Source organism: Dryas octopetala, chromosome 7 (genome assembly GCF_963921425.1).
Source record: "Dryas octopetala chromosome 7, drDryOcto1.1, whole genome shotgun sequence".
Taxonomy (NCBI): Eukaryota; Viridiplantae; Streptophyta; class Magnoliopsida; order Rosales; family Rosaceae; genus Dryas; species Dryas octopetala.
This window is the reverse complement of record NC_141372.1, coordinates 11057626-11084794: the sequence shown is the minus strand read 5'-3', so window position 1 is coordinate 11084794 and position 27169 is coordinate 11057626. Positions and strand designations below refer to the sequence as shown.

At 45.5% G+C, this 27169-nt stretch overlaps 3 protein-coding genes and 1 pseudogene across 3 annotated transcripts; 2 read left to right on the top strand and 2 right to left on the bottom strand.

The window, feature by feature from the left end:
- Positions 1-641: 641 nt before the first annotated feature.
- Positions 642-2346, bottom strand: LOC147279643 (UDP-glycosyltransferase 88F5-like). The gene has a single exon (XM_086250065.1). It carries the CDS (start codon positions 2214-2216, stop codon positions 765-767), a length of 1452 nt encoding a protein of 483 aa, XP_086106191.1. The 5' UTR covers positions 2217-2346; the 3' UTR covers positions 642-764.
- A 146-nt stretch (positions 2347-2492) lies between these two features.
- AGL87 (AGAMOUS-like 87) lies at positions 2493-3526 on the top strand. The gene is made up of 2 exons (XM_086252053.1): positions 2493-2584; positions 2918-3526. Exon 2 carries the CDS (start codon positions 2993-2995, stop codon positions 3524-3526), a length of 534 nt encoding a protein of 177 aa, XP_086108179.1. The 5' UTR covers positions 2493-2584; positions 2918-2992.
- Positions 3527-5014: 1488 nt separating this feature from the next.
- LOC147279641 (receptor-like protein 2 pseudogene) lies at positions 5015-7270 on the top strand (annotated as a pseudogene).
- Positions 7271-8603: 1333 nt separating this feature from the next.
- Positions 8604-11731, bottom strand: LOC147279640 (uncharacterized). Its single transcript, XM_086251465.1, has 2 exons — positions 10342-11731; positions 8604-9076 (listed from the first exon to the last, which is right to left on the bottom strand). Exons 1-2 carry the CDS (start codon positions 11452-11454, stop codon positions 8795-8797), a joined length of 1395 nt encoding a protein of 464 aa, XP_086107591.1. The 5' UTR covers positions 11455-11731; the 3' UTR covers positions 8604-8794.
- Between the last annotated feature and the right edge of the window lie 15438 nt (positions 11732-27169).

Sequence of the window (27169 nt, the reverse complement as noted above, 5' to 3'; positions counted from 1 at the left end):
CATCTCTTTGTATCATCTAGTGTAGGCCTGGGCATCAGGTGGGCGGCTCGGCTTGGAGCCCAAACCATTTTTGACTATACGGGTTGAGTGGGAGTCGGCTCGGGTCTTTGTCGGAGACGAGTCAGAGCAGTCGGAAACGGCTTGGCCAAGAAGGAAGAGAAGAGTGAGGAGAGGAGAGAAGAGAGAAGGTGCGGGGAGGAAGATTAACTGGCACCGTGGGGGTGTTGCAGGTAGAGGGGGCGTCGGGGAGGAGGATCGACTGGCATCTGTCACTCTCTCTCTCTCACTTGTCACTCTCTCTCATCTGCAACTCTCTTTCTCCCTCGCGGCTCGACTCAGCTTTGGCGGGCGGTAGAGAACGGAACCCGCCACCCGAGCCGCCTCTATCGAGGTGGGTCGATTTAAGGTTAAACAGCCGACAGTGCGGTCGGAGCTGCGGGTCGGACGACTTGATGCCCACCCCTAATCTAGTGTATCATCTCTCTAATAAAGATGTACCCTATTTGTATTGGTGAGTCTCACTTCTATTAAAAAGATGATACAAAGAGATGATCTCTCTACATGTTCCTATTGTTTACTCAGTACTTATTTCAACATTGACATTGCTATTCTATGGCCAAAAAATAAAAAAAAACAGAAACACATGCCTATAGAGGGCAATGTGCTTTTGTAAAACACAAGATCTTTCATGTAAATTTTTGGTACACAATACAAATTAAAATTTGAAATTCGTAAATAGATTTTCACAAAATCCATATCGAATATTACCCAATGGTATTAACAAAGTTAACCAAGGCTGTAGTGGAAGAACCAAACTGTCCCCAAGCAGCCGAAGCCAACTCTCCCATTTTGAAGCTCCTCTCTCTGAGCTCTCTCCCCTGTTCCGACTCCATCAACTCTCTCACCCTTCTCTCCAATTCATCCCCACTCACGAACCCATCATCTTCCTCTCTCTGCTCCACAGCAATTGCCATTTTCATGTCGTTCACCAGAACATGCCTATTCAGATGCTGCTCTGCGTAGAGCGGCCAAGCAATCATCGGCACGCCGCCAATCACCGCTTCGAGCACCGAGTTCCAGCCGCAGTGAGTCACGAACCCACCCACCGATTCCTTCTTCAGTACCGCCACCTGCGGCGCCCAAGACTTGACCACCATGCCCCTGTCTCTGGTCCTCCTCAAGAACCCCTCTGGCAAAAGACCCTCCAAATCGAAGTCGTGGACTCCATCGATTTGCTTGCTTTTCTCGTCAATGGGAGGCTTCTTCACCACCCACAGAAACCTCTGCCCACTTCTCTCCAACCCATTTGCTATCTCCTTCAATTGAATCGCTGAGAATGATCCTCGGCTGCCGAAACACAAGTATACAACGCTTCGACTTGGCTGCTTGTCCAGCCACGACAAACAGTCCTCCTCCTTCTCTGGACCATTTTCACAAACACCTTCTCTGTCATCTGCTTCGGCAATCAAGGGTCCGATGTAGTAGACAGGAGGAGTGGGCCCATCAGGAACACAAGCACCTTCTTTAATGGCTTTAATGACGGCAGGAGGTTCGAGTTCTTCGAACGTGTTGGCTATGATCCCATTCGATTGAGGCAGATGTGAGCAAAAGTAGACCATGTCCCAATACGCAGGGTCGTCTCGGTCGAGCATCGGTTCAGGCATATGAGTGGGCTTCAGAGGATACATTAATCCCGGGATTTCAAGAAGAGTCTCAGTGAGATCCTTGAAACTCTTGGTGGCTTGTTCATGGAGTTTCGGAAAATACAGAAAAGAAGCAAGAGCTGCAGCACCAGAAGTGTAAAAGTAGTACGTGGGGATACCCAATTCCTTAGCTATGGGAAGCGCAGAAGTGCAGAAGAGGTCGATGATGAAGGCGCGAATGGTGGACGATTTGGAGATTTCTTGGAGCGCAAGGCGGGCATGGGGGGCGTTCCGACGGATGAAATCAAACGCGATTGCAGCCCCGCTGCGGGGCAGTTGTGTATTTTCAATGATGACGCGGGGGAATTGGTGGAAAGATATGGAAGGGTGGGCTTGGGAGATGCGGCAGATGTAGGAGGGGATGCTTGGGGTGTCTACATTGCTACCGGTGGTGTAGAGAATGGTGACACAGAATTTGTGGGTGTAGTGGTGGAGAATGAGCTTGCCTAACTCTACCATGGAGATCATGTGGCCCATTCCAGGAGCTGCATAGAGGACTATTGTGTCTTGCATGGTGTTTCTGTATTTGGATTTTCTTGGAGAAGGTTTTTGCTGGTTTGTGTTTGGTGCTGAAATTATATGAGGAAAGAGCTGCAGAGGCAGAGTCTTGGAGGTTCTACTGTTGGAGTGCTCGACTCATAGAGTCATAGCCTCATAGGTGAGTTGAGAAATTGGATTCTCTATATAATTGATTTTTAGTTAGGTATATCACGTGTAGTCTAACCCCCAATTTTTGGAGCACGCACTGGATCTCATTTTCTTCTATCAAATCGAGCAAAAAGACCAAAACCTGGCTTTAATTGTCTGCAGTTGGATTGGAGTTATCTGCATTTGGAGAAATCCTTGCCCTTAAATTAATCTGATGGTCTACATAACTCCAGGTCAGCACAAATATTTTTAGCCAAACTATGGTATAGTTTGCACTTGCAGTCTCTCATCTATGCCTTCTTCAGTTCTTCTTCCTTCCTGTCTCTCCTCCTATGAAATCAATCTTCTCTTTTCAAGGTTGTATAGAGAATCTTAGCCTTTCTTAGCTAAAATAAAAATTCTGCGGTCTGACTAAATTCTTTTGACTAATTAAATGTTGAAAATCTTCTTTAGTAATCTATTTAATTATATTACCATACTTGTTCATTTCTTAACAAATTATACGCGATACCAATATCCATGAAAATGCAACAATTAAGACCAGAATTATGGTTAATTTCTTGCAGCCTTGGATTGCTTCCCTTTATATCTTCTCTAATTCAACTTCAAAAAGCACCGAATAGTTCTTTGTATTCTCAGCCATGGGTAAAAATAAAATTAAGCATGAACTGATTCCTCATGAACCAAGCAGGAGAGTAACCTTCAAAAAGAGAAAGGCAAATCTGTTTAAAAAGCTGGAGGAGATAACAACCTTATGTGGGGTTATCGCATGCGCTTTTGTCTATAATAGTTTTGATGGTACCGAGATGGATGTGTGGCCTTCTCCACAGGGAGCGTCTGGTGTACTCGAAAAATTTAAGAGTTTACCTGCCAAAAAACAAAGTCAATTCATGATGGATCAAGAAGTCTTTCTTAGGAAAAATATGTCCAAGCTGACTGGACAATTGGAAAAAGTAAGAATGAAAAATCAAGGACTTGAGGAGCTGCTTTTGACTGAATACCTGGAAGGCAAGAATTTGCAGGATTCGAGTTATCTTGAAAGATTGATAGAGTTGCAGCATCAATTGGATAAAAGAATTGATTCCATCAATAATAGGATTAAGTTCATTGCTCAAGTTGATGCTGGAATTGATTCTGATGAGACAGTGAATCATGGTGTTGATAAAAACCCTTGAAATAAAAGTAGTAAGGAGAGAGTGCAGCGTTGGTGTTACAAGTATTCTTGTTTACCTGTATTGTTCCGAATGCATTATTTTGTTTCTCATTTACCTGAATAAATGGATTTTCTTCAATGATTGTTATAGCAAAGCTGCTTTGGATCAAGATAATTGTTACCTTGTTATGTTAGACGGTAGTTTGACTCTTTTGTCCTAAAACACGACACGTTGTCAAGTATATCACCATATATTGTGACCTTTTTTTGACCCTTCCATTGTGGTCATCAAAAAAATTCATGAGATGAAACCTATCAAAGGTTGTGCTTATATCTTTCTGAGCCTCCTAGCTAATGTATCAAGTTCGATGTATCATATTTTATGACCATATGTGTATGTAGCTAATTTGTTTTCATGTCACTGGACTAATGCATGAGTGCTTATGCCAGAGGCTTACCTTAGGAGGTTTCACAAGCACAGAGACCTCCCAATTAGGCTCACACACTAGTGAACTTTTTTTTGAAACTTAGTCGTCTCCTGTGGAGAATAGTGACAGCTTCAAAATTAGTTTTTGACAGTGGCAAGTTGAAATGTCAAATTTGTTATAAGTAGCGTTGAGCAGAGGAAATGTGGATTTGGTGACAGGGGAGGGAAACTTCTTTGTTTCATTTTTAATTTTTTTTAATTTTAAATATTCTTAAAGGTTTGGTGCATTTTTACGTTCTATACTCAAGGTGAGAGTTCACAACTCCCCGCCACTTCAAGCCTCCTTATAATTGAACCAAAAAACAAATGGTAGGCTACACAATGAAAGTACTTTGAAGTCATTGTAGACCTTAGTTGAGACATCAAAATAAGAAATTAAAGGACAAATTAAAGAGTCCTTGTAGAAAATCAAGCAAAACCCTTAAATGTCATCAACCACCTCAGTTAAGAGTCAAGTCATCAAAATCAGGAGATGAGGAATTGTCAAAACCCTTTATTGTCTTGTATGAAGACCCCAAAGGAAGTAAATGGAGAAATAAAATAAACTAGTGATCAGGATTTATGTCACCAAGATGAGAAAAACTTGTTTGTTCCCATTATAGGGGAGGTGGCATTATAGGCAAGAGAGAGAAAGAGAGAAATACTTGCCTCTCTCTCTCTCTCTCTCTCTCTCTCTCGCGTGTGATGCCACCTCCCCAGGCAAGTTTCTCTCCACCAAGATTTTAATGTGAATAGGATTTTGTGTCTATATATCCAGTGGCCAGCCGGTGTGAAAGTGACACTGGGAGCAGAGCATGTTTTACTTAGCTGCCATTAATTTAATTAGGTGATAGTGATACAATTTAGGAAAACCTTCTTCTGCTCTTTATTTTTTTTTTGTTGACCTCTGACTTCTAACTTCCTAACCCGATTGGAAGCCAGCCGGCGGTCGGCTCTTCTTGGCTTTGCTTCCACCTCATTTGCTCATCCAATATATATATATACAAACCTTTGAGCAATCTAAATTATCAAGTGTAGCCTGCAGATCACCCAATGGCTCGTGCCTTGCTTCTCATCCTCATCTTATTCCCTTACATTCTATCTTCAAATATTTATGCATGCAAGCAAACTGAACACAGCTCTCTCCTGTCCTTTGCCCTCGCTCTTTCTTCTCCTCCTTTAAATTGGACCTCCCTTAATTGTTGTCAATGGGAGGGCATCACTTGCAATCAGGTCGGTCGGGTCACACATTTGCACTTACCCTCCAAAGACCTCAAACTCAAAAGAGGTAAATTTCCCTCATCATCACTTGGAAATCTCACACAACTCACCCACCTCAATCTCTCCCACAATTCACTTTCTGGTTCACTTGACCAAACTGAACTATTATTGTCCTTGAATCGTCTTGAGATCCTTGATTTGAGCTATAACCTTCTAATTGGAGAACAACCGCTTTCTCTACCATCCAGAAATATGATTCGGATGTTGGATTTGTCCAGCAATCACTTCCAAGGTGCAATTCCACATTCCTTCTTCCAACAAGCTTGGAATTTGACTAGTTTCAATGTCAGCAACAATACCTTCTCAGGTTCTGTCCCATCCTCTATTTGTCTTCATTCTTCTCCCTTGATTACCATATTGGATTTTTCCTTCAATAAATTCGATGGCAATATCTCTCCTGGACTAGGCAAGTGTTCAAAACTGCAGGTTTTTCGTGCTGGTTACAATAATCTCTCAGGAATACTTCCGGAAGATATGTATAATGCTACCACACTTGAAGAAATTGCATTACCTTCTAATTTACTTCATGGAGTCGTTAGTAATAGAATTGTCAACCTCATTAACCTCACAATCCTTGACCTCCACTTTAATCAATTGAGTGGTGTGCTCCCTCTCCATTTTGGGAAGCTCTCCAAGTTGAAACTCATGCTCCTTGATTTCAACAATCTGGAAGGTTCTCTGCCCCCATCTTTGATTAATTGCACAAACCTTGTAGAACTACGTCTAGCAGAAAACAACTTGGAGGGAGATATCTCCACCCTTAATTTCTCCAGACTTAGTCAACTTAGTAAACTTGATCTCAAGAGTAATTACTTCACTGGTATGTTGCCAATAAGCCTTTACTCATGCAAGTCTTTGAAAGCAATCCGACTGAGTGGAAATGATCTAGAGGGACAAATACAACCTGATATTCTTTCACTAAAATCTCTGTCATTTCTCTCGCTTGGAGGCAACAAATTGACCAATGTCACTGGGGCAATGAAGATTTTGATGCGTTGCAAAAGTCTCGTATTTCTATCCCTTTCATCGAGTTTTATAGGTGAGGAAATGCCAGATGATGATGGCATGGCTGAATTCAATGGATTCCAAAATCTTCGAGTTCTTGGTTTGAGTTCTTGTGAACTCACTGGTCAAATACCTAGATGGTTATCTAGGCTAAAGAAGTTAGAGATCTTGATTATGTCCGGAAATAGAATCACAGGGTCAGTTCCAAGTTGGTTGGGGACTCTTCCAAGGCTCTTTTTTATGCACTTGGGTTTCAACCTAATTTCAGGTCAATTTCCAAAGGAACTTTGCAAACTACCCATGTTGGTATCTACACAAGCAGCTCAAGTAGATCGTCATAATTATCTTGAATTGTTCGTTTTTCTCCAACCTGCTGATGATGCAAAAGATTTACAGTTCAATTATTTGTCTTACTTTCCACCATCGATATACCTAACAAACAATAGCATCAGTGGCAATATACCTACTGAGATCAGCCAATTGCACCTTCTCCATTGTTTGGATATTAGGGCCAACAACTTCTCTGGCAACATTCCAGACCAAATTTCTAACCTCAAGAACTTGGAGACATTGGATCTTTCTATTAATCATTTTTCTGGAAAAATTCCGGTGTCATTGATGAGTCTTAATTTCTTGTCATATTTCAATGTCTCATATAACAATCTCCAAGGAACAATACCAACAAGCACTCAGCTCCAAAGCTTCACTGCGTCTGCATTTGAGGGGAATCCAAAACTCTGTGGTGCCCCACTTCCAAATGAGTGCCAACAAACTAATGGCGATGGTGCAGCAAATAATAAGAACAGCCAAGATGTGGAGAATGGGAATCAAATTCCATGGTTTTATATTTCCGTTGCTCTTGGATTCATTACAGGATTTTGGGGAGTTTGTGGTCCTTTAATGCTTAAGAAGACATGGAGATATGCATATTTCCAATTTCTAGACAATGTACAAGATAGGATCTATGTGATGATAACAGTGCGTATGACTAGGATGAAGGCAAGGCTTGATTAGGAGCTAGAATATTGCATCTACTTTATATTTTATATTTTCAGTTTTTCTTTTTTCATAATACAATTAATTGCATCTCGAATTAATTAAGGATTCTACTGTACTCATGCTCATGTGTTTGACAACTAATCATGTCAATGTTATGTGTGAAGTTTCTCATACCTCATTGTTCTGCTCATTATAGTAGTTATGGAATGCAATGCAGACTGTGTGGGCACTAATACTCTGTTATTCCATTGTTCTGCTCCTCACAATTCAATGTTCTGTTTACTTAAGAGGTAGATGCAATGCAATACAGATATTACAAGGAGTTAAAGGATAAATTAAACAGTCATTGCATGAAATCAAGCTAAATGAACAAATTTGTGACTAATACATTTAGTTACTGAATTTCTGTATTTTTGTGACTAAAAACCTTTTATCTTGTAGTATATCGTCTTTTTATTTTAACCCCTACCTTTACAAATGAAACAAATAATTAAACTTCTGTTTCATTAATCTTAAGCTTATTAGTAAGCATAAGCCACTTTCCTAACAAGCTCTCAGTTATAATATCAAATGGGGCATGTACTTTGTTTCTCATTTACCTGAATAGTTGCATTGTCTTCAAATGATGGTCATAGCACAGGCGCTTTGGATCAAGATAATTGTTCCATTGTTGTGTTATTTAGTGAGTAGTTTGACTCTCCTAAAATAAGACACGTTGCCAAGTCTATCAATATATATGGTAACCCCTCACCTCTAGAGAAATAATACATAAAGGGACACCGTACTTAAATGTGAACACTCAACATCATTTAGGTTTTACCATACTCATGCGCATGTGTTTGACAACGAGGTGCTACTAAGCGAAGTTTCACATACCTCAAAGTTCTGCTCATCACAGTAGTTATGGAATACAAATTATACAATGCAGACTCTGTGAGCACTAGTACTCTGTTACTCTGTTATTTCAATATTCTGCCCCTCACATTTCAATGTTATGTTTTTTAAGAAGTAAATGAAATGTCAAATTTTCTATAAGTGGCATATTCTTTGAGGTTAAACTAGTTTTTTAATGTTTGCATTCATGACAAATGAGCCGATTTTTGGTTCAGCAGAAAAGAAGAAAGGATAGAAAAAAACTAGAAGATGGAAAAGAATTGACAAACACTAATTCATGGTACAAATAGTTGATTGTTTCGACAAAGATTTTTGCTATGAATCTATATGATAAAACACACAATGTCGGATTTTTGACAATCTATATGATTGTTTCGACAATGTCGGATTTTCACTTGAGACTAGCCAAACTCTAGTATTTTAAACCAACATCTCTCATCCACACAGAAGAAATTCCTCATAAAAAGAACACACAAAGAGTGTAGCATTATATTATGACTGATATACATGTATCCAAATCCATGTGTGTTACAGTACCAAAAGTACAAACTATACAAGCATCACAAAGCAGACGATCAAAACCTCATCAAACAAACACCAACGTCAACAAGCAAATTAAGATATACACCCAATTCCTTATATCAGTCAGCATGAAATGTGGAGACGCTGCCCGAGGTATACAAGATGCCAACTAAGAGCCATTAGCGACACCATGTTCAGGAAGGATGAATATGTATTTAGCTTCTTGAGCCCCTCACGCATCTCGTTAAGGCTATCATTTACCTGAGACTGCACTGCTTCGTGCTTCTTTCTACCGGCTTCAGCGGTGCTTGGCTGCTGCTCAGGCTCAATGCTGGTCTCAGCACCATGTTCTCTTCCTCTTCCTCTTCCTTCTTCCTTCTCCGCCTTCATCCACTCAAACATCACCTGCATAAACATTCTTAGCAATAAGAGGAGAGAAACAAAGATGAATGATATGCAAAACTGTACATGTATGTACAGATAATCTTAATGCAATCGTATTTATATAATTTCTTACCAAGCATGCCTTCTAACTAGGGATAAAGTATGAAAGCTTGTGCATATGATACCTTCGCTAAATGGGTTGGACTAGACTCTGAACAGTAAAATTTTCAGGCCCTATAAGAGAAGTTGATGTTTACCACCTCACTAATTTTTGAAATTAAAGAAGGTATAGTAAAGAAATAGTTATAGGGCCAGAAGACCAATGATTTTCTTACATTCAAAACCAAGTAACCCTTCACTTTTCCTACTTCAAAACCAAGTAAACCTTAAATACCTACTGAAGTCCCATGAAATAGCATAATTGTTTTAATGATCGAAAATGAATTTGAACATAGTACTGGGTACGGGAAATTACTTTCTAAGGCCTTTTATTTGGCAGGTAGTGGTTTGGCTAGGTCGATGGTTTTTATATTACTCAAGTTTTACCCAAAAAAAAATAAAGGAAAAGGGTTTATATCTTTCTTTACCAAGGAAAAGAAAGGAGAATAATTGAAGAGAATGTACTGTCATTGAATCCTAGAAAGGAATCTTATGCAATGAATTATGGCTATGGGTCCAGATTATGCTTCATTGGAGATGGACACACTAAAACAATTCAGGACCCTATGACTTGAATGATAATGACAGGTTTTTAAGTCATCATGCAGGTCTAATCTGTCTTCTTCATGGACTACATAGCCAATGCAATTAGCAAGTTTTTGTCTCGACTACTTTTTTGTAGGGTCTCATAGACCCCCCAATAAATCAAGCCGGCCACAAATTATATCATGCCTGTGTAGGGTCTTATACACCAATTGAAAAGCAGGATATCTAAGAAAAAAATTGAAGCAGGATAAAATCCAAAGAAAACCAGCACTAGCTTCTGTTCCAGCCTGTTCCATATGCCGAAATAAAAGAACATCACATAAAAATAACTATTTTCATGACCATCACATAAAAACTTCACTATTAAATACAATTATATAACAGTACATGAGTTTGCTAGTTGACTACTATTCCCAAAAACTTAAAAACTTAAACGCTTATGCTGTTAGAATGTGGGCCTAACAATTATTTCATATGTGGGCCAAAACATACAGTACAAATGCAAATGAAGAATCATATCTAATTAAACAATTGGGATTGCAATTGCAAAGCACAAATATAATAAAAGGTTGATTACTTACCTTAGTGGATCGAGGCTCCAAGTATATCATATTGACTAAAACCATGAGCAGTGCAGTCATAAGATTATAGTTCTGCGACACATCAACAACCTTGCCTGTGAACATCTTCTTCCTATGGCTCCACAGATGACCCAACAATACCATCCCAACACTATAAGCCCCGGCCGCGAAATAAACCTTGTAAATCTTGCTCTGCACCATCCCAAACTGCTGGGGCGACAGAGCCCCAGACAGCACATGACTCGAAGCAAACGTAATCCACATGAACATCCCATAAGCTGTGGCAAACCCAAACAAACCCAACACCGACACCAAACGATCCAACCCCTCAGAGGGTGATCCCATGGACCTCACAGTAGCAGACCAAACCTCTCTCCCTCTGTGAAGCAATTGATCAAACCCCTTCTGGGTCCCATGCTTGACCTGCTCTGTCCCAGCCTTGACCTTGTCAGCAACATGCTCTGCAGCTTCTTTGACCTCTTTGGCCTTCTCCACCTCTTTGTTAAAAGCAATGGACGCATTTCTCCTTATATCTCCAGCCAATGTGTCCCCCATGTCCATTGCAGTGTCTTTAACCTCATGCGCCTTATCCGACACCGTCTCTTTGGCCTTTCCATAAGCATCTTCTACTGCCTCTCCGACCCGCTGAGCCGTCTCCTTGGCCTCATTGGCAGCCCCCTTCACAATCTCTTTCTTGCTCTCCAAGACACTCGCAATCTTGTGCTTGCACTTCCCATAGGCATCACATATGAGCTCTTTGGGACTACTATGATGACCACCACCAACAGAGGCACCAGCGTCTTTGACGTTCCCCGTACCATTGTCAAAGGCCCCTGTGAACGTTGACGGTGCTGGCACTTCATTGTCGGAAATTGAAGACTCTCTGTTGTTTGGGTGGTCTTGTTCTGATGGTGGCGGTGGTGATGAGATTGAGACCTTGGTGTTGGGACGACCCTCTTGGTCATACTCCACAACTACCACTCTGTGCCCATTTTTCACAATCACTTGCTCCCTGTGATGATCTTCATCTTGCTTCTGTTCTGGGCTTGGAGACCAAATTCCTGCGCTGACTAGTGTACTCACAACCAGGAACAGGGCCACGAAATTCATCATTTTGTTTCTTTTCTTGTAGTTTTTGTTTCCTGAGATTTTGGGGTATGAATGTGATGTAGCTGTGGAGGTATAATTTAGATTTCAGAGGTTTCATTTTGTTACGGTTTTAGGAGGATTTTGGTACTTGGTGTTTGCAACGTGGTGCGTGGCGGTGGCTTCACACGTAGTGTGTTGGGTTACGTGGAGTGGCAGGTGTTAAGCTACATAGCCAGCCACGTTGAATTGTACGTGTCGATAGGACCATGTTGGGCTCGGATTTCGTGGCTCAATTCGTAGCTCATGCCTCCACCGGCACTTGTTTTGTTTGTGTATATTCGGTGCCAACTTGTTTATATATCTATATTCTCTTCCAAGTAAATCCGAAGGGGCAATGGAAAATTTTAAAAATTAAAAAAACAATACCACTTTTTACATTTTACAGAAGATTTTTTTTTTTTTTTCAAATGACATTTTTGGTCCAAATTGTTAATCTCGTTTAAATTGTTGATAGATAATCTGACGCGGAAGCACGTGCTTCATATGTAAGTGGCATTTTGGATATCTTAGTTCACTAAAATGCCTATTTAAGCTTTTATCAGTCATTGAATACATTGAGTTTAGCACTAAAATTACTTAATTTTCCAAACTAATTTTGTTCAATGATGAGTGGGCATGAATTACATAGGCATTTAGGTGGAGTAAAATATCTGAAATATAACTAACGTGCGAAGCACGTCAGATTTGCCGTCAACAATTTAAACATAGTTAATAATTTAGACTTAATTGCTATCCTATTGGAAGTAAATTATTGAAATTGCCAAAATTAAAAAACATGACCAAAATGGAAGTTTTGTGAAAATACATGGACCAAAAGTGTTATTTGGCCTTTTTTGAATAATACTATATTTACCATATTCTTATACCATATTTTTATACCATCTCACGTGTCATTATTTTATTAGACAAAGTTTTTCTTTTTCTTTTTGGGTTTTTATTTTTATATTTTGTTAATATAAAATTACTAATGAAAATGTTATTTAAGTTTTTATCTAAAATCATTTCTTCTTACTATTTTTATTTTTTTGGCCGCTGCTTCTTTTGAGGTATAAAATACTAATTAAATTTAAGGGCCGTTATTTGCACACTTTTTTTTTTCTTTTTGCATACCCTTCTTAAAAAAAATGAAAAACCAGTACAAAAAGACACAAACACTCTTCTCTCTCATTCCCTCTCTCTTCTCTTCTTTCTTTGCAAACACATAGCCCCTGCGCCCTCCCCCTTCCTTTCTCTTCCCTACCCCTCCCCCTCCCCTGCGCCCTCCAAGACCCACCAACCCAGCCCTCCTCTTTCTCTCTGACAAAAAATTTTGCAGCTACATTTTTTTTTTTGTAAAATGTTGAGGGGTGGTCGTCGCAGGGGGGAAGGGAAGAAGCTAGGGTTGGATTTCGGGGAGAGAGAAAGATGAGGTGGGTCAGGTTTGGCAGAGGTGGTGGGTCGCAGAAGGAGGGGAAGAATGAGGGGGTGGTAAAGGGAAGAAGGAAGACGAGGTCGAGCTTGGCTGGGTTGGTGGGTCTGGGAGGGCGTAGGGGAGGGGGAGGGGGAGGGGGAGGGGGAGGAGGAGGGAAGAAGAGAGAAGGGTGTTTTGTGTCTTTTTGTATTGGTTTTTCATTTTTTTTTTTGTTAAGAAAGGTGTGCAAAAAGAAAAAAGAGGGTGTGCAAATAGAATCCCTCTTAAATTTTTATATTTGAAGTATATAATGAAAACGTTAATGGGCTTTTGCTCAACTTCATAACAATTTAATTGTTGATTTTTGTCGAAATTTTTTCAAAGAAAACATAATATTATTGTGAAATATAATAGGATAGCTCTATCTAGATCTCTTATTTGCTCCCTATATACCAACCTTTTTAATGAATTAAGGACAAACTCTTTAAGGAAAAAACAAATGCATTAAATTTCTAACCATTTCACTATGTATAAATGATTGAACCAGCATAATGTCATAATTATTGTCACATATTAGTTTTTTGTTCATGTTAGTTTCATACTCCCCACAACATCTTATGTTTGGTAGGACCAATGAGAAACCCCAAGAATGAATAGTTCCACCATGATTGTCGTCAACCATCCAAACAAGAAAACCCTATAATTGGGGAAGGCCACAATGGAGTTTTCCTAATACTCATTTGCTTACTAATTTTTTATGGTTGCAAAAGAAGAAATTGAATTATGGATTTAACATAATTCTAACACATTATCTCATCCTTTTTCATCACTAAAGCTAACTCCAAAGACTTGGTGGATTGTTGATTTTAATTATGGAAAAAAAAACTAATAATCAAAATCATATTGGGCCTGTGGCCCAGCCATCTTGGACCTTGGGTCCTGTTCATGGACTCCATTCCCATAGGCTATACCATTACATGCATTGGCATGTGTGGCATGGCTCTTATAGATATATCCATTACCAATATTAACGGATCGATTAATACTAAAATACAGGCAATCCAGTCTTTATTTGATGCTGCACTACACATGACAAAGTTAAAAATATTCTTACACTTCTCGCTGTGGGATGGCAAGTCAATAGAAACATACAGTAGGCATGAATGGTACATTACATTTATTCATCCTCCTTAGCCTCATTAATAAAGTGTTTGTCAACAACCACCTCCACCATTGTATGTCACGTCACCCATCCATCACACACAACACTATCATTTTATAATTTGTTGCACACGCAATGTATCACTATCACTTGTCCTTAATTTGTCCTTGTCCACAATCAAAGATTCCCCAAAATGGCATGCATGCCCCAAGCTTACAACATTTACTCTCACCTCCTTTCCAATTCCATGTCTAGCAAGTAGCAACCCAAACTGACACAGTTTATAGTATGTAGTTCGTATAGAACAAGGGCAGAATGAAGGCAGAATGAGAAATGGCTAAAAAAAGTAGGCTCAAGCCCCTACAAGTCTACAACCCATAGGCCCATAGGCATACGACAGAGAATAGAGTTAGTAAATTGTCCCTCTAAAAGTCATTCATCACCTCACAACGCACATGTTGGGCAAAAACTTTTCAGTGGAAAATGTACCTAGTACACTCTTGCAAGAGATGTAAAAGATGCAAAAGCCTAGGGTATGATCTATATGTATGATAAATAAATATATTGACAGATAAACTTTCTTATCCTAAGATTGAAACTTACTTTCATATATATATATATCGATCATACCATAGGATTTTGCATCTTTTACATCTCTTGCTAGAGTGTAATACATACATTTGCTATTAGAATAGTTTTTGCCCAACATGTACATCGTGAGGTGATGAATGACTATTAGAATTAAGGACATTATACTATCAACATTGTATGCCTATGGGTTGAATTTGTTGAATTTGGATTAGTTTGTGCCCCTTTTCGATTAGTTTGTGTTTGTGGGTTGAATTTGGTTGATTTTCCTCTGTCCAGGTATTGTCGTGGCTACAGTTGTGATTTACGCTTTTTAGTCCTTTGGTAAAAGTGAGTTGATTTCTAACTTGCCGGCCTCCAGATCAGAAGGGGGAAGAGGAGGGGTGTTGGCGACTGCTGCCGGGGGTGGGTGGCTTGGGTTGGCGGCTGAGTTTGGTTGAGGGAGGAGGGGATGCTAGAAGAAGAATGGTTGTGTGGGTGAAGAAGAAGGGAAAAAAAAATCTTTTGTTATTTTCTAGTGGAAATGCACCGAAGAGGATGAGAGGTAGAGATTTTTTTGTTTTATATTTTATTTTTAGTTTTTAATAATAAAAATATTTTTTAGAAATTTATTATTATTTTATGTTTATGTGATACTCCACGTCATTAAACTGTACACGTCATTGCGTCTGTGCTAGTATTTAACGGAAAACTGTACGAAATCACTATCGTTGCATAAGTTCTGAAAGATGGCGGACCCGCTTGCAATATTTTGTAGATTGGAAAGGATCTTGAAATTAAATATTCCTATAATTTGTAGAAGTAAATTGTAATTGAGCTGAGATTAAATGGTCAATAAAATAAATGGTTTCAAAAAAGAAGATAGTGGGGTGGGGTGGGGTGGGGTGGGAAAGAGAGAAAGAGGTGGAGGGCAGCCAGACTTCTCCATCGGCAATGAGGTGACGGGATGGAAGGGCTGTCAGCGGGCTAAGGGGATGTAGTGGGGGGATGAGCTGGTAGTGGTGGGGATAGAGTGATAGGTTTGGCTGAAATGAGGTTTTTTTTATATATTTATTAATTAGTATGTTCTTATTAGTCAATTAATATTAGGATAGAATATGAAATTATATTTTCATTAAAATGTTGTGGCTATTAATAAATAATTGGGGCTAAATAGCATTGCTCCAATTTTAAGGGCCTGAGTTTAGCTCAATGTGCATATATGTAAAAGAAAAAGTTAGAAATATTCTAACAAATTCATTTTTCTTTATGATTGCACATTTGCACTTGTGATATGGGGTCCCAATTTTATTTTCATTTTGTGCCCCGAATATCACAAAATCGGCCATGCATGTATATTATGACAATCAATTAATACTATTCATCAATTAAATTATATTAGAATATTATGGATTTGAAGTCTCTGGTTATGTTATTTTTGTTTGTTTCGATACTAATTGTGTAATTGTTGATGCAAATTCTCGTGAGGTAGATGCAACAACTTAGAAATGCTGATCTGGCTGATCAGATGCTTTGCTGGATGATGAAGTGGATGTTGATTGAGATCTTCCTGCAAAAGAAACAAGATCAAAGGAGATGGACCGGTGTGGTACCAGCCAAACACGCTCCGATGATGAAATCAGTGATGGTGTTTGATGGTGGATGAGGAAGAACAGAGGATGAACTTGGGAGAATAGGAAGAACAAGGCAAATGTTCTGGGTTATTCTCAGCAAGTTGGGTAAGCTCTTTGGTCAGTGGGAATTTTTGTGTAAGTGTTTGTGGGTAGGTTGATAGATGTTTTACACACATGAGTTGGTATATATATAGGCAAAGGAAGACTTAATGAGTAAGTTACCTGCATGTGAATGAATGGTTGCCAGAGACCCACGCACCTGGTCAGAGCTAGTTGCATGCATAGCTACTCACCTCCTCAGCATTCAATGCTGCATTGAATGCTCCATTAAATGCAAGGTTGGAAGGTCCAGGCAAACTACCCCAATGGTCATGAATGCAGGCTGGATATTCCATCCGTCAGAGGATTTGTGTCAGGTGCATTCAAGTGTGGCAGTTCATCCCAACATGATCTTCCCGGGAATGGCGGCGGAGAGCCGAGCCGAGCCGAATACACGTCCTTATGCGTATGCATGAAGTCTATGTGTGATCGGATCGGGCATGGGATTTCAGACCGAGCCGATCCAAAAGATAGGGGTCCCTCCGAGCCCCAACTGGCCGACACCAGAACTCGGAGGAGATTTCTTTAGTACCGAGCCGAGCCGAGCTGAGAAGACCGTGGAAAGATTGACATTCGATCCCCTGGAAGTCCATCGGTTCGGCTCGGACCGAACATGGAAGGCTCGGCATAGAGACCCGGTCTGAGCTGGCGGAGGAAGTGCTGAGCAGTGATGACGTGGAGGTCAAAGTCTGACCAGCCACGTGTCCAGCCAGGATTGGCTGTTGGATCGGTGTGGGTTTACCCACAAACAGGAGTCCCCCAGCTTCCGATCCGAGCGGACAGTGGTGGGTTGGAAGCTGAAGTGTGATGACCTTCTCAAGAATGGCATTTTTGTTTAATCCGAGCCGAACTCAACAGGACCATGTTCCTGAAGATCCGAACAAGTGATGACTTGTGTTTGGCCAAAATATCTCGGGGGCAGGTGAAGGGACGTTTGATTTCTGCATGGGGGAACGTAAGGGTCACCTCATTTATGGGTATTTTGAATGCTTGACAGGTGTCAAGATCTTGGATTTGAAGCGCCACTTTTGGATGGCTGAGATTGTTTTGCATGGGGATATATATAACTGTTTCTCTCTCTTCCCTCTCACATTCTCAGAAGTTCAGTCTCTCTCTCCCTGCGAAACTCTCTCTCCCACCGCGATTCTCTCTCTCTCCCTGTTGGTTGAGTGGTGGTCCGATCCCAAGTCCGACCAAACACGGCGATAGGCGAGGTGGTTCCGAGGGTGTTGGGGGCGGAAACTTTGGGCGGAGGAAAACCAGTAAGTGATTCTCCTCCTTTTTGAGTTTTCTGCATTTTCGGGTTTTGGGTGTGTTCTTGAGAGTTCTTGAGAGAAACCGCTTTTTGATTCAAAAAGCAAGAGAGAGAAAGGTGAGAAGGTGTTTATAATGTCTGAGACTGATTCGAGTGGCCGGCTCGGCTCGGGGGGAGCCTTTGAAGGAGATAGTGAGGCCGAGCTGAGCCGAAGCCCACCTGCGGGTGAGGCGAGTTGGGACGGGTTGTCCGAGGAATTGGACGAGGCTGGCTCGGCGTTGGGTCGCAACCCAGGCGAGGAACGCCGAGCTCGAGGGGACCAGGAGAACCCCGAGGTGTTGAGTTCCGACCGGGAACAAGGGATGGCCGAAGGTGGTGATGAGGAACCTCTCGACGTCGAGCCGATCGCCACCGTCCCGAGTAGACTCACTTCGGGCTCCGATGAAAGGGATAGAGGTCACGACGCGTCGACCTCGGCTCAGCAGGTGACGGGGAGTCCGATCGACCCAGATTTCTACGAAGAGTTGGCGTGGAAGGCCGATCAGATCCCCAACGAGATGACCGAGTACCATCTCGGGGATTTGAGGGATAGGTACTCAGTACCTGAATCCGTGCTGACGAGGTTGCCACTCGGGGGAGAGAAGCCGAGCCGGCCCCCAAAAGGATGGGTGACAATGTACCCCGAGATGTTTGAGGACGGGGTTCGGCTTCCCCTGCATCCCTTTCTGCAGGATTGGCTCGCGACGATCGGCGCGGCGCCACACCAACTGAACCCAAATGTATACAGGATAATCCTGTCTATGCATATCTTGTGGCACAAAGTGCACAAGTGTGTGCCAGACAAGGATGTCCTGTTTTGCAATTATGCGCTAAGGTCGAAGCAGACCGAACTCGGCTTCTACAACCTGCAGGCCTACTCGGGGCCATTGTTCTCGGGCAATCCCTCCTCCCAGAAGACATGGAAGAGAAGATACTTCTTTGTCTCTGGGGATTGGGAGTTCGCCGATCCGAACAACACTACCTCGGCTCGGGTCCCCAGAGCCTTTAGGATTCCAGGTGGGCATTGGAAGTTTGGGGCCGATCCGAGGACAATTTGTACATGTTTTATAATAATCGTTTTTTTTTTTGTCCAACTCTTTTTGGTTTCGCCTTTGCAGTCAGTTGGGGCAAATACAAGCTGAGGGGCGAGCTCAAGGACCAGATCGCCGCGATCAGGGACTCACCAGCAGAATACTTGTCAACTAAGTTTCTGCTCGGGGAAACTCAGATCAGATCAAGCGGGATCTCCTGGTTTGTGCCCAGGTGGAATCCACGAGCCGAGAGGGGAATGGCGCCCACCGAGCTGGAGGCTCGTCTTAGGAGGAAGGCCGCTCGGAGCGTCCAGAGGAGGGCCGCGGGGCGGGCTCCTGCCGAGCCGGTCCAGGCTCCTGTCGCAGCGGCAGCTCAGCCTGGACCTTCTGTGCCGAGGCCGGCTCGGCAAGGCGAAAAAAGGAAAGCTCCCCAGACCGAGGCCCGGGTGGAGAAGAGAGCTCGGGCCGAGCCTAGTGGTCCTTGTGCCGAAGCGTCTGGCTCGGCACCCCTGAAGACGGTGGAAGTAGACCCTTCCCTCGAGCCGTTCGTCTCGGGCCTCAAGCGCGTGATGACATCGAAGGTGCAGGAGGGGCTCTGGGCCGGTCAGGAGGAGCCGAGCTTCAGCCATAAAGCTCTGAGCACATCCCGGCAAGCCATGTTGGTAAGTCCTCTTCACTTCGGACTACGTTCATCCGCTCGGTTCGGATTAATGATAAGTTCTTTCTTGTTGTTCTTACAGCTCGCCATGAGGCAATTCGAAGCCGCCCACGCCGCCGTCGAGGCCGAGGCGAAAATGGGGAGGTTTCGGGAGCGAATCCTGGAGCTCAAGGAGAAGCTGGCCGAGGCCGAGCGGGTGGTCAAGGCCGAGCGCGATCGGTCGGCGGGTCTGCGATCCAAGCTGGCCGAGAAGGAGGTAGAGGTCGCTCGGCTCGGGAAGGAGCTTGTGTCTACGGAGCAGAAAGCGGCTGACCTGGGGCAACTTGCCGACCAACTCCAGCAGGACGTCGAGGAGGCCGAGCGAAGGGCCGCTGAGTCTCGGCGCCGGGCTGGGCTTCCGAGCGTCCAGGCGCTGGCTGATGCCCACTTTGAAGGGTATCAGGAGCTTTTGGAGGCGATCCGGTCGAAGAGGCCGGACTGGGATGTCTCATTCCTCGGCGAGTCCGATGACGAGGAGGGTACCCAGGGAAGTCAGCATGATGAACTTCCTCCTCCCGATCGCCAAGTCCCCACCGAAGCCGAGCCGACTCCGGAGGATCCTCCGCCGCCTGACTGCGAGCCGACCTCGATCCCCCCAGTTCCCGAATCCGATCCCAATGCTGAGATGCAGATCGGCGGGGTTGAGGTGGTGCAGCTCGGCGAGGAGACGCCCGAGGAGTCTACTGAGCCGATCCTGGAGGGCCCTGCCGAACGATCTGCATGATTGTTGATTTTGTTTTTATGTTTTTACTTTTTCTCCCCGAGCCGAGGTGTGGCTCGGGTTTGACTAATTTTGGAACAATTTGTATTTGGTTTTATCTTTTGTTTAATTTTATCAGTATGTTCTTTATTCAGTATTTTTGTCAAGTTACTGTCAGTTCAGCTCGGAAATTAAGCTAAAGATATAACCCAGTAACAAATGAATAAGAAAATGATAAAAGTAAGAGACATAATGAAAACCAAGACATTTCGAGATCGGCTCGGCATGCCGATCGCAATGAAAATGAATGGTAATGATATATTAGAAACTTGTCTTCGGATCAGCTTGATAAGCATAATGAAGATAAGCAGGAATTCAAAAACCCTAGTGATCCCGGATGGGCTCGGCATACCCATTGAGATATTTAGGAATTTTGTTTTTTGAGAAAAATATTCAAACCTACTTTCAGATCGGCTCGGCATGCACGATGAAAGTTTTGGTTGGAGTGTATATTTTTCTTTTAGAAATATCATGTTGAGCGTTAGGACTGTAGAAAGTCGCTTCGGCTCGGACAGGGATTTTTATAAACCTGATAAGTCTGTACTATGTCGAGCATCGGGCCGAAAATGGCGCGCCAGCTCGGCACAGGAGTTTATAGACCTGATGAGTCTGTAATATGCCGAGCGTCGGACCGGAAATGGCGCGCCAGCTCGACACATGAGTTTATAGACCTGATGAGTCTGTAATATGCCGAGCGTCGGGCCGGAAGTGGCGCGCCAGCTCGACACATGAGTTTATAGACCTGATGAGTCTGTAATATGCCGAGCGTCGGGCCGGAAGTGGCGCGCCAGCTCGACACATGAGTTTATAGACCTGATGAGTCTGTAATATGCCGAGCGTCGGGCCGGAAGTGGCACTTCGGCTCGGCACATGGGTTTACTAATTTTTCGAAGGAAACACTTAGATCTTTCCTCTTTGTTGAAAGTGTATAGGAGTAGAGTCCCTAGTGTTTGCTTCGAAAAATAAGAAGAAAATGAGTCAAAATGTGTTCATCTCTTCATTGATTGGAATGGGTGTTAGGTCGGACAGTCCCCGATCCTAACTACATTTTTACTGGTAATAAGTCTTCAAGTGTTCAGCGTTCCAGCTATGCTTGAGAGGCTTCCCAGCCAGAGTGGCCAAGTTGTAAGTTCCAGGCTTGACTATGCCTGTAATTCTGTATGGTCCGGTCCAGTTCGGATCGAATGAGCTCTCCTTGACAGCAAGGGGATTCTTCTTCATGACGAGACTGCCCAATCTGAAGCTTCTGAGCCTGACCCTTTGATTGTAGTATTTGGCTACCCTCTGTTGGTAAGCGGCTCGGCAGAGATTGGCGTCGGTCGGCCTCTCCTCGATCATGTCCAGGCCGAGCCGAAGTCTGGTGTCATTGGTCTCGGGATTGTACGTACCGGTTCGGAATGAGGGAGTCCCCATTTCGACCGGGACGACAGCGTCAGTCCCGAATGCCAATGCGTAAGGTGTTTCCTTCGTAGAGTTGCGATAGGAAGTTCGGTAAGACCAAAGCACCTCTGGCAAGAGTTCAGGCCAATTCCCCTTAGCATTATCAAGCTTAGTCTTGAGGGTCTTCTTGATGATCTTGTTGATGGCCTCGACCTATCCGTTCGACTGCGGATGATAAGGAGCGGTGAAGCGTAAGTTGATGTTCAGACGTGAACAAAAACTCCTGAATTTGTTGCAGTCGAACTGCTTGCCGTTGTCCGCGATGATGGTGTGCGGCATGCCGAACCGGCATATGATGTTCTTCCAGACGAAGGTCTCCATCCGCTCGGCCGTCGTAGTGGCTAGGGGCTCGGCTTCGGCCCACTTGGTGAAGTAGTCGACTGCTACTACGGCCATGTTGACTTGCCCTTTCACCTTCGGCATTGGGCCGATCAAATCGAGTCCCCACTGCGCGAACGGCCAGGGACTGGATATGGAGGTCAGCAACTAGGGAGGTTGATGGGGGACTGCGGCGAACTGCTGGCATTTGACACAAGAGCGGGAGAGGTGATCTGCGTCCTTGTTCAGCGTCGGCCAGAAGTAACCCTGTCTGATCGTCTTGTAGGCGAGGGCCCTTCCTCCGGAGTGGTTTCCGCGTATCCCCTCGTGAATTTCTCTCAGCACATCCTGACCTTCTTGGGGAGTGACACACCGTAAGTAGGGCAGGGAGAAACTCCTCTTGTAGAGCTGATCATCGATCATGCTGAACCGAGCCGATCTGGTCTTGACGAGACGTGCCTTGTCCCTCTCCGGGGGGAGGATCCCGGAGACCAAGTAGCTGATGATCGGCGTCATCCAGTTCGGCTCGGCCTCGGTCTGCATAACGGCGGCCTCGTTTTCGGCGGTGCTAGGTCTGTCCAGAATTTCAACTGGAACGTGCCTAGCGGATCTGGTGTCTGTGGCCGAAGCCAGGCGCGCCAAGGCGTCGGCTCTGCAGTTTTCTGCCCTCGGGATTTGGGATATTTTGTATTCGCGGAAGTTCCCGAGCAGCAAACGGGTCTTCTCGAGATAGGCAGTCATGCTAGGCTCTCGAGTCTCGTAATCTCCCAAAATCTGGTTGACAATGAGTTGGGAGTCGCTGAAGATGTTCAGTTTGGTCGCGTCGAGCTCCCTTGCCAATCTGAGTCCGGCGATGAGTGCCTCATACTCTGTTTCATTGTTTGATGCTTGAAATCTGAAGCGAAGAGCATACTCCATCACAACTTGTTCTGGGGAGATCAGAACAAGCCCAGCTCCGCTTCCCATGGCGTTGGAAGATCCGTCCACGTAGAGGGTCCAGGTGAGAAGATCATCCTGGCCGTGATCACCATTTGTGTTCGGATCAGACGCGGTTGGTGTAACGTCGGCGCGCGGTGGGTTTTTCGCTGAGGTGGTCGACTCGCAGATGAAGTCCGACATGGCCTGACCTTTGATGGCCGTCCTGGGACGGTAGATGATGTCAAACTCGCCGAGCTCGATTGACCACTTGATGAGCCGACCCGAAGTCTCGGGTTTTGCCAGGATTTGTCTGAGTGGCTGATTCGTCAAGACGACGATCGAATGAGCCTGGAAGTAGGGTCTCAATTTCCGAGCCGAGCTGACCAGGGCGAGAGCCATCTTCTCGAATTTTGGATATCTGGTCTCGGCATCGGCGATGGCTCGGCTCGTATAGAAGACGGGGTGTTGTGCACCGCCGATCTCTCTTACTAGAACTGAGCTGAGAGCCGAGTCTGAAACAGAGAGGTAGAGAAAAAGTTCTTCACCTTCCTCTGGTTTGGATAAGACGGGAGGTTCCCCCATGTGCCTTTTCAGACCTTGAAAGGCCTGCTCGCATTGGGGGGTCCATTCTATGCCCTTCCCTGCTCCCCTTAGAGCCTTGAAAAAAGGAAGACACCGGTCGGTGGACTTCGAGATGAACCGGTTCAGGGCGGCGACTCTTCCAGTCAGACTCTGGATTTCCTTGCGTGTCCTCGGGGACTTCATGTTGATCAAAGCCTGGATCTTCTCCGGATTGGCCTCGATCCCCCGTTGGTTGACCAGATAGCCAAGGAACTTGCCTGACCGAACTCCAAAGACACATTTGGCTGGGTTCAGCCGCATCTGATACTCTTTTAGGACTCCGAACATGTCTGAGAGGTCCTTGACGTGATCGTCCGCTTTGATGCTTTTGACCAGCATGTCATCCACGTAAACCTCTACGGATTTGCCGATGGAAGATCTGAACATGTGGTTGACCAGCCTTTGGTAGGTGGCTCCGGCGTTTTTGAGGCCGAAGGGCATGACCTTGTAGCAGTACATGCCGCGATCCGTTATGAAAGATGTGCCCTCCTGGTCGGACTTGTGCATGAGGATCTGGTTATACCCAGAATAGGCGTCCATGAAGCTGAGGAGCTGATGTCATGCTGTTGCATCGACGAGCTGATCTATTCTGGGCAAGGGAAAGCTGTCCTTGGGACAGGCTTTGTTCAGGTCGGTGAAGTCCACGCACATCCTCCACTTCCCGTTGTTCTTTTTCACCATGACCACGTTGGCAAGCCAGTCGGGATAATTGACCTCCCGGATGAACCCGTTGTTTTGCAACTTGGTTACCTCTTCAGCCATGGCGGCGTATCGGACCGGATCGCACGACCTCCTCTTCTGACGGACCGGTTTGCATCCCGGGTCGGTGTTCAGCCTGTGGGTGATCACGTCGGACGATATGCCCGGCATGTCATCGTAAGACCAGGCGAACACTTTCGCATTGGCACGGAGGAAGTCAATTATGGCAGAACGTTGCTCGGGGCTGATCTGAGTCCCCACTCGGACGAGCCGATCCGGGGTATCGTCCGAGATCGGCACTTCCTCCCAGGCCTCGGCGGGAAAGAGCCGAGATTCTGGGTTCGGCTCGGAATTGAAATCGAATGTTTCCGCCCTCGGCCACCTGCCCGAATCGGCGATGGAGTCGAGTTCCTGCGAGTTCGGCAGTTGACCCTTCTACCTGATCGAAGCGGCGTAGCAAGACCGAGCCGAGCACTGGTCCCCCTGGATGACAATGCAGTCGTCGCCCACCGGGCATTTGATGAGGAGATTGGCGTAGTGGACGATGCAGTCAAGGTCGACCAGAGCTGGTCTGCCCAGGATAATGTTGTAGACAGATGGCCGCTTGACGACGATGAAGTACGTCATACAGGTCTTCTTGATCGGTCCCTTCCCGAGCGAAAGGGGAAGGTAAATGTGTCCGAGGGGCTGAACCACTTCTCCCCCGAACCCGACTAAGGCGGGAGTGTTGGTCTCCAGCTTATCATCGCCGATGCCCATCTGCGCGAACGCAGAGTGGTAGAGAATGTTGACCGAGCTCCCTCCATCGACGAAGGAGCGCGCGATGGTAGTCCCGGCCACCTCAGCCACTATGACGACTGGATCATAGTGGGGGAAGATGATCTCATTCGCCTCGTTAGGCTCAAAGGTGACCGGTGCCCAGTCTTTCCGTTGTCTCTTGGAAGTGCTGGGCTGACCCGCTTGGATTGACAGGGACTCGTGAGCTTGAGCCGCCTGTCTGATGTATTCCTTCTGGGATCGGTTCGAGCTCCCCACGAAGGTTGGTCCCCCTCCGATCGATCCGATGGCAGCATCCCGGACGTCAATGGTATTGGTGGGCTTCTTCGGCGCGGCCTTGGGTACCCTAGGCCCACCGGCTAGGAATTGATTGATCTTACCCGCCCGGGCAAGAGTCTCAATTCCGTCGCGGAGAGCGTAGCAGTCATCCGTGACGTGGCCGTGATTGGAGTGGTACTTGCAGAAGACGCCCTCCCTGATCTTGTCTGGGGGTGGCCCCTTGATCTCCCTGGCAGCTGGGAGTTGGTCCTTGATCTTGGAGAAGATCGTCTCCAGACCGGCGTTGAGAGGAGTGTACTCTGTGTACTGGATGAACTTGGGCCCCTTGCCCAGAAGTTGGCGCGGTTCCTCCGTTTTGGTCTTCTTGGATTGGACCTGGGGTTTGGGACTTGCAACCTCTCCCTCCTTCCTCTTGGCTGAGGTTGGCCTGGGATTCAGGGCCTCCACCTGAGCATCCCATTCCTCGGCCCGCGCCCACTTTGTGGCTTCAGCAGAAAGCTCGTCATAAGTAGAGGGAGGGTTCCTCATCAGGTGGGAGCGGAGTCCCCCGGCGAGCAAACCTTGCATAAGGGCATTCTTAGCCGATCTGTCATCGCAATCGTCGCACTTCGTGTATTCGATGTTGAAGCGGATCAGATAGGCCTTGAGGCTCTCCCCTTCCTGTTGTTTAATGAGCGACATATCGTTCAAGTTGTAGAGTCGTTCGGATACAACTCGATATCTCGCCAGGAAGGCCCTCCGGAGGTCGGAGAAGGAGTCGATGGAGTTGGGCTGGAGGGTCCGGAACCAACCCCGAGCCGATCCCTTCAAGGTTGAAGGAAAAATTCGGCACTTAGTGGCTTCAGACGCCTGGCGGGCTTCCATGGCGTATCTGAAGCTGTCAAGATGATCGTACGGATCCTTGGTTCCGTCGTACTGATCCATCTTGGGAGGCTTGGTGTCCCGGGAGACCTCAGCATCCATGATTCTGCTAGTGTACGGGAGGGGAAGCTCTTCCCCGTGGTCGGCTCTACTGGTATACCCCCTGTTGACCTCGACTTGGCCGAGCCGATCGTGGACGCTCCGGAAGTCCGGACAAGATTTTCCACATTGGGCGGGGTCGGCTCGGCCACATTTTCCCCTGAGCACTCGGCCCGGTTACCGAGTCTCTCATTCACCGGCTGACGAGTGATCCTCTCGCTCACCGGTCGTCGATCCGACATGATCATAGTAGATCCCAGTCGGTCGCTCACGGATCGTCTTCCCGAATGAGTGTCCGATGTGGAGGGGCCTTGACTGGTGGTGGGACCAAGTCTGCTTCTGACTGGCACCCTGGGTTCAGTCGAACCAGTTGGGTTGACATCCCCCAACCTGGATCGGATTTGAGGTCGTTGATCTGTGCCCGGCTCGGCACGGTCTCCTCCCAGACCTTCAGGAGAGTGTTTCCTGAAGGCCGCCTGCTTCTGCTGGAGGAGGCGGTGGGCTTTCAAGAACTCGGCCTGCTCGGCCGGAGGCATGTCCTCGAAGCCCGGAAATACGTGATCCGCGCCTTCCCGAGCCGACCGATCGTCCACGTCGGCTGGGGTGCTTTGCCGAGAAGGAGACGGTGAGAAGGCCTCCTGCTCGGCTCGGGTCTGGCGCGACCGGAAACCTGATCCCCCGCTGTTCTCGAGCTGAGCGCGATGGCGTGCAAGTTCCCCGGCCAGCTCGGCCTGTTTTGCGAGCAGCTCATTGTTCTGTTTGAGAAGCGCATTCTCAGCGGCCAGATGTCGTTGGCTCTCCTTAAGGAGCTTGTGAGCAGCTCGGATTTTTGAGGGACCTTTGGACTTTGATGTCCAGGGGAGTTGTGCTCCCCTCGTCTTTTCAGGTGTCTCAGGCTGATGTTGTTCATCATTCTGAGATGCCCCTGAAGAAGAACTGCTGTCCCGAAAGATGGTAGTCATGATGACTTGTGTGAAGGAAGAGCTTAGCACTTGCGGTGATGAACACAACGGCTGAAGTCGATCTTCCCACA

What these genes read in the sequence shown, in the direction of transcription:
- LOC147279643 (XM_086250065.1), bottom strand. Translation starts at nt 2,216, where the DNA reads ATGCAAGACACAATAGTCCTCTATGCAGCTCCTGGAATGGGCCACATG.
- AGL87 (XM_086252053.1), top strand. Translation starts at nt 2,993, where the DNA reads ATGGGTAAAAATAAAATTAAGCATGAACTGATTCCTCATGAACCAAGC.
- LOC147279640 (XM_086251465.1), bottom strand. Translation starts at nt 11,454, where the DNA reads ATGATGAATTTCGTGGCCCTGTTCCTGGTTGTGAGTACACTAGTCAGC. An exon ending in TGGAGCCTCGATCCACTAAG is followed by an intron (nt 9,077 to 10,341) that starts GTAAGTAATCAA and finishes ATGTTTATGCAG; the next exon opens with GTGATGTTTGAGTGGATGAA.